Genomic DNA, 6,990 nt, shown 5'->3' on the forward strand with positions numbered 1-6,990 from the left:
TTTTTTATATTATTACTAATTATATATATAAAATAATAATTAAAAGAAAAAAAAATTTGTTTTCAAATTATTACTGATTTGATTTTTAATATGTTAAAAATAATCAGTCCAAATTTTCAATTTTAACCTATTTTTTTGGTTCTTTAAAGTTGATGAAAAATTTTTGATAAAGATTTATGAAAGTTTATAGTAAAATAAATTGAATATATTACCATAACTTTTAGCTCAATTACAAGTTTAAAATTGACATCTAGGCCTGTCAACAAAGGAAAAATTGCGGAAAAAATTTTGTTTTTTTAAAAGTTGAATTAAAATATGTATAATGACATACTAATAGTCCTCAAGATTGGAATTGAGCTTTTTTTTTAAATCCTCGCAAAAGTTCAAAAATATGAGCTTTCTTAATTTTCTCAAAAAAAAATATTTAACTTACAAAAAAAAGTTTCGCACAAAAGTTGTTTAAAAGACAATTATAAATAAAAATATAATCTTATATTTTTTCATTTAAACAAATATTTTTCGAGTTACATTACATTTAATATGAGTAATAAAATTTATATTCCATTTTTTTCATTTTACGGTTACTTTTTATCATGTTATACTTACATTAGACACAATGTTATAAATGCATATGTGTGTATGTGTGAGTTTATTTATTTATTGTATCATTAAAGTGTAGTGTATATTGAGATACAACCGATAGAGTAGGTAATTGATTTGACGCTATATTATTTAAACCCAACTAAACGCTAAATTGTACATTCCGAAATAACAATCATATTATGTCAATTGCCACCGGAATATCTGGTAATATTTTTCTTTTTCTTTGCCTTAATCCCAACTACTTGGGGTCGGGCACCCTTATCCTAAGATTCCACTTGACACGATCTCCCACATCTTCTACGCTCACATCAGCTGTCCTCAAATCGCATTCAATAGCATCCCTCCATCTCTTTTTTGGTCTTCCTCTATCTCTTCTTCCTTCAACATTCATTTCTATAACTGTTCTTACAGCTTTCGATTCTTCTTTCCTCATACCATGACTAAACAATCTAAGTCTATTTTCTGTCATCTTATCCACGATTGACGCAACACCTATACTTCCTCTTATATGCTCGTTCCTTATCCTATCTTCTCTAGTCACTCCACTCATCCAACTAAGCATTCTCATCTCTGCTACACTTATTCTCTGCTCTACTTTCTTATCAACCGCCCAACACTATTAACCATACATCATAGCTGGCCTCACAATTTCATACTAAATTTAAAAACTATAATTAGTATTTATTCATATATTATATTTTAAAATCAAAGAACTACTAATCAGGATATAATTAAAGAAATAAGAGTTCATGTTGCTTTTAAAATATTTCACCAATTTCTCTAAAGGAAACACTATCTACAGATTTGCATCGAAGCGTTTCTTATGATAGTGATTTTAATCACTGTCAGATATCATCTATACTTGTTCCATCTATGCCTCGTCCACACTGTGCCTCGACCCACTGTGCTACCGTTTTTTTAATATAAGTTAAAGATAATTTTAGTAATTAATTTTCAATTAAAATTCCTGAAAGAAAAATTAATCATAATCCACTGAGTCAACACAAACCTATTGGAAGAAATTTCCAGAAAGTAATAAGACTAAAAAAAGTGTATTTAACAATTACTCCATTGAAGTTAGATATACTGTGATTTTTTTATACTTAGATATCCTAATGCAGCACAGGAAAAAATCCAGTCATCCCCAAGAATGATGAGGAACACATAGATGAAATTTCTTTTTTAACCTTGAGGTCCTATTGCACTAGATCCAAAATTATTGGATAGACCTCAAGGATTTTCAGTTTATGGGTTCAGCATCCGAACAAATAATAAGATATTATTTTAACTCTTCCACAAGACACTTATCCATATTATCAAATTGGACATAGAACACCCAATTTTATATTGTACAAATATTAACAATTTTATGTTTATATTAGTCATTATTTTTTAATAATACACACTTAGGTATTAATCACTAATAAAATTGCACATGACAATTTTTACAGCACATATTTGTTATAAAAAAATTAGTTTTCAAATGGATCTCTTAGATATTAAAAAATAAGTCACGGTTAGATAAAATTTTGTGGATTAATTGAAAAAACAGTTAACTAACAGTTTTTTGATTTGATGAAAATATTTTTTAATTATTGGNACTAACAGTTTTTTGATTTGATGAAAATATTTTGTAATTATTGGATAATTAAAAAATAAAATTCTCAAAGATAAATATATATTCTAACAATAGAGAAAACTTTTTTAAAAATGTACATTTATATTAAAAACTATTAATTTTATGTTACTTAATGAATGATTATTATCATTCGAGTATTAATAACATTTGTCAAATGTGAGACATTGTATCAGAAAATAATAAGCAAAATGTATATTATTGTATAATAACTATAGTAGCAAATAAATTTTAATTTAATAAAACATTTTAATTAAAATTTTACAATATTATTAATAATAATATAATTAATTTAATAATTTAGTGTTTCTGTAGCCACGTGACCCTGACGTTGCAAAATATACGATTGATGCGCCTTATTACTAATAATACAATCAAAATATAATATAACTTTCGATGCATAATCAAACTATCGATAATGTCGAAGTTTTTATCGTCTCATTTTAGCTGAGAAGGTATTAATTTTACTTTTTTTTTTTGTGTCTGTGAACGCTCAATCTCAGCTCTCGTTGGACCGATTTTGATGAACAATACGTCAAAAGATCCCAAATCGTATATAGTCTAAGACATTACCCTCAAAAATTGCATTTTTTCTTAATTCTTTTTAAGTTAGAATAAATTTTCAACTGCTTAGATTTTTCTCTCATTTAGATTCAATAACTTCAATAAAGATCAAGTATCCCGTCATTTTAGTCGCTACTCGCGAAAAGAAATTTTTTATTCATATTAAANTCAAGTATCCCATCATTTTAGTCGCTACTCGCGAAAAGAAATTTTTTATTCATATTAAATTACTATATTTTAAGTTTTAGCTTCGATGCAAAATTGAGAAGATATTTTTTTGTGACTATCATTTATTTTCTCTGCTCTAACTTGACCTACTTTTTTCAAAGATACATGAAATTACTACAATTCGTATGTAGTTGAAGATATTGACAAAATTATCACCTATTTTGAGTTCTAAATCATTACATATAGAGTACTAAATTTTAATACTCAATTTATAAATTATTCAGTATTTTATAAATATTTTTTTCTTATTTTTAATGGCAACACATAGATATTTAACTAGCTTACTCATTATATTATAATTTATTTAAGAAAATTACTGGTCAACAACTCTTTGAACTAGTGATAAAAAACCTGGCTCAATCTCCCAAAATCCTGTACTTTGGAAGTTATTTATATTTATATCCTAGATGGGAGGAGAGGTATGATAAAGACAGGTCCAATGATAAAAATAGTAAAATCTACATCTTCAACTTAGTACATTATTGAAAATAGTAAGATTTTCTTAAATACTTGTTTCAAAAAATTATTATTGACTTGTCATTTTCTTAAATTTATAAAAAATATGCTATATCACTACAGTTATTATGTATATTTTTTATAAATATTTTATATTATGTGTACATTGACTTGTGATTGAACATTCTAAAAACCAAAAGAATAAAAAGAAACTATTGACCACATTTATTATAATATATTATTGGCTGGTTTCTGAAAAAAAAAAAAAATATATATATATATATATACAAACATTAAATATTTAAAAATAATTTGGCCTATAAACAGCTTGATTAAAATTAGAACAGAATTAATTTAACTACAATACAATTATAAACAAAGTTTTTACAAGTCATTTTTTTTTTTTTTTAAGAAAATTTAATTTAACTTTTAGTCATAAGTTTATTGCAAATTCAATAATTTTAATAATTTTGTATTTATAATTATGAAAATTATACTTTATAATAAAAATTGACATACAGGTTGAGTAATAAATCTATAATAATTGTTGAAAATGTTTTGTTACATTATTTTTTAGATTAATTAAACAATTTTTGATTAAAATAATATAATAACTGTTTATTTTAATTTTAATTTGACATTAATAATTAAAAAAAAAAAATCAAATAGTTTTTTATGTAAATGTAATGAGAAATGTTGTCAATATTATTTTTTTTTTATCATTACTAAATTACTGTTATGTTTTTTGTGCATTACATTTGAGTATTGAATAAATTAAATTAAATATATTAATATTCTAATATTTATTTTTATGTTAATAAATAAATATAACTTATTATTTTTTAGAAAACTCCTTTACAATACACCAAAAATTGTAGGAGCATCAGAAGCAATGGCTTTGCTGAAGATTTCTAAGATTATTAAGCTTGTGGACCCCTCAAAGACTACTCTTATTATTAATCTTTATTATTCATTTATTTATTTTATTTAAAATGGTCAACTTTACCATTTTTTTGGAAACTTTTATATTGCATGTTTGTGAGCTATGATTCTAGTATAATAATTTAAAATATATATACAACATAACCAACATTATAAATAGTTTATTTAGGATAAAAATATTTTACCATGCTTATATTTGCTACCAAGTCAGGTTTAGAAATTCAAAAATACATTAGTCATAGCAGATTATAGTTAAAAATAATACTACCATTAAATAACAAAACAATATACTAAAATAATTAGCAAAACTTTTAAAAACTTTTTTAAAGTTATGAATTATTGTATTAAACATGCTTATATTTTTATAAAAAAATTTTATGGAAAAAAATAGTGTACATATATTGGATTCATAGGTAAATTAAATGACTATTATATAATAATATAATTTAATATAAAATGAAAAACAAAACTATTAATTTATGAAAATATTAAAACGATAGAACTAGTGTTGTCTCAGATTTTAGGCAAATATAACTTAAAGCCAACATATAAAATTTTACTTTAAATAGAATTAAATTTTTTAACTTTTTAAATATTATAATGATTAAAGAATCATTACTAATAATTAACTATTTCTCTAATAAATAAAAATAAAGTAGGACTTGCTTTAACAAACTATATTTTATTTAAAATTTTTAATCAAATTGTATAATGTGAGGATGGCTGATGTGTGCGTAGATGACGTGGAAGATTATGTCAAGGGGAAGTTTAAGATAAGGGTGGCCGACCCCAAAAAGTTGGGGTAAAGATAAGGAAAAGAAGAATAAAATTTGTATAATACTAACATAATTGATAAAATAAATATAAGATTTGAATGAAAAATATTTTCTTAAAGTTTTTTGATAACAAATAAAATGTAATGAAAACATATTTGTTTCATATGTAAAGAAAGATTTGATACAGTTAAGGCAAAAATAGTTATAAGTCATGCATAAAACCAATCATTTTAATTATAAAAAACCCCACTTACTAAAAAATTGTCTATAATAGATTATGCTTTTTCATCTGAAAATTTTTAATTTTTACTGTATAATATTTATTTAAATTAACTTAAATACTAACTGGCTGGCTTTCCTTTGATCCATGGCGTGAATTTAACATGTGACTCATCGCGTTTACATGCACTTGCTTGGAGATCACTTTTTAATACCCTTCTAACAACTTTAGCTGCTATGTTAGAGTAGTTCACATAGCTAAAATCATTATACACACAACTTAGCCTTAATAATTTTAAATGTGTGAACTTATATAGTTATATTAATTTTACTATGTTTAGACACTAGATTAAGTTATAAACAAGTCTTATCTCAATAGTTTTACTTTTCCATTAAATAAAAAATTTTGATATTTTTGGGTACATAACAAATTAAACTAAATTGAATTATTAATAAATAATTTTTTTTGTTTAAAAATAAATCAATTCGAAATATTAAATAAATTATTATTCTTTTATTCATATATATATATATTATGTATTTTGTTTTAGTTTATTCATAATAAAATATATACAAAGTAATTCACTTATCATGAATCATAAAAATTTTTTTATGTTCATTCCTTAATCCTTATAAGTGTTGTCAACTATAATTTTTTAAATAAAAACCACATAATTAACTAGCTCATTTAATAGATAATGATCTAATTAAGAAAAATACTGGTCAATAAGAATTATTCGATAAAGATTTTGGAAGTCCATAACATTTTATTGAGATGGCTGGAAATAAGATGATAGTGTTATTATTTTTATTACTACACATTATCAGCCTTACTCTCCCTTCTGCCAAAGTATAAAAATGGTAAATAACTTCCAAGATCTAGTTCAAAACTTGCTATCAACCATTTATTCTCTTAATTAGTTCATTATTTATTCAATAATCTGATAAACTATATATGTTGTCATTTGAAAAAACAAAGTTAACATTTACTGAGTATAAGAGATGAACATGGCAATCTTTTTATTGATAAATTCAGAAAAATATATACTTAGAAAAAAAAGATTCTAAACACTAATAAGATGTTTTTATATATGTATGATGGCAAAAATAACGTAAGAAATGTAGGATGAATAAGTTTATAAACAGATTATTTAATAAAACATTAATGTTTTGTGAATAAAGAGTAAAAGTAATGCAATTATAATAAAAATTAAAAAATATATATGAATATATGATTGTTGGACAATAAATTCTTCGGTTTCAATATTTCTTAACTAAATTTATTTTATCAATATTCTAGGTTATTCAAATATATTTATATAAGTAATAAATTCAATAATATTACTTTAGTCCGGCTGCTCTCCAGTAACTCATTTTTGTTTGTTAAGCTATTTATTTGTTTTTTTTTTAATCAAAAGTATATCTTTCAATTAGATGGTTAACACTCCGTAAAAATTTTAAAAAATCAATTAACAAAAATGTAAAACACAATCAAGTATGTTCTCAAGCAATGATTTTACGGACAGATGAAAATGCTGAAATGATCACCTTCAAACAGTGCATTTA

The 6,990-nt window shown here is 23.4% G+C and overlaps 1 protein-coding gene across 2 annotated transcripts; it reads right to left on the minus strand.

The window, feature by feature from the left end:
* Positions 1-3,601: 3,601 nt before the first annotated feature.
* On the minus strand, positions 3,602-6,958 carry LOC126895907 (protein stunted-like). 2 transcript variants are annotated; one of them, XM_050668238.1, is made up of 4 exons: positions 6,770-6,958; positions 5,552-5,682; positions 5,460-5,494; positions 3,602-3,739 (listed from the first exon to the last, which is right to left on the minus strand). In XM_050668238.1, exons 1-3 carry the CDS (start codon positions 6,796-6,798, stop codon positions 5,481-5,483), a joined length of 174 nt encoding a protein of 57 aa, XP_050524195.1. In that variant the 5' UTR covers positions 6,799-6,958; the 3' UTR covers positions 3,602-3,739; positions 5,460-5,480. The 2 variants fall into 2 exon arrangements, with proteins under 2 accessions (XP_050524195.1, XP_050524194.1); XM_050668237.1 differs by lacking the exon at positions 5,460-5,494 and having other exon boundaries at positions 6,770-6,957.
* Positions 6,959-6,990: the final 32 nt, after the last annotated feature.

This window comes from Daktulosphaira vitifoliae, unplaced genomic scaffold, assembly GCF_025091365.1.
Source record: "Daktulosphaira vitifoliae isolate Bord-2020 unplaced genomic scaffold, ASM2509136v1 Scaffold_1, whole genome shotgun sequence".
Taxonomy (NCBI): Eukaryota; Metazoa; Arthropoda; class Insecta; order Hemiptera; family Phylloxeridae; genus Daktulosphaira; species Daktulosphaira vitifoliae.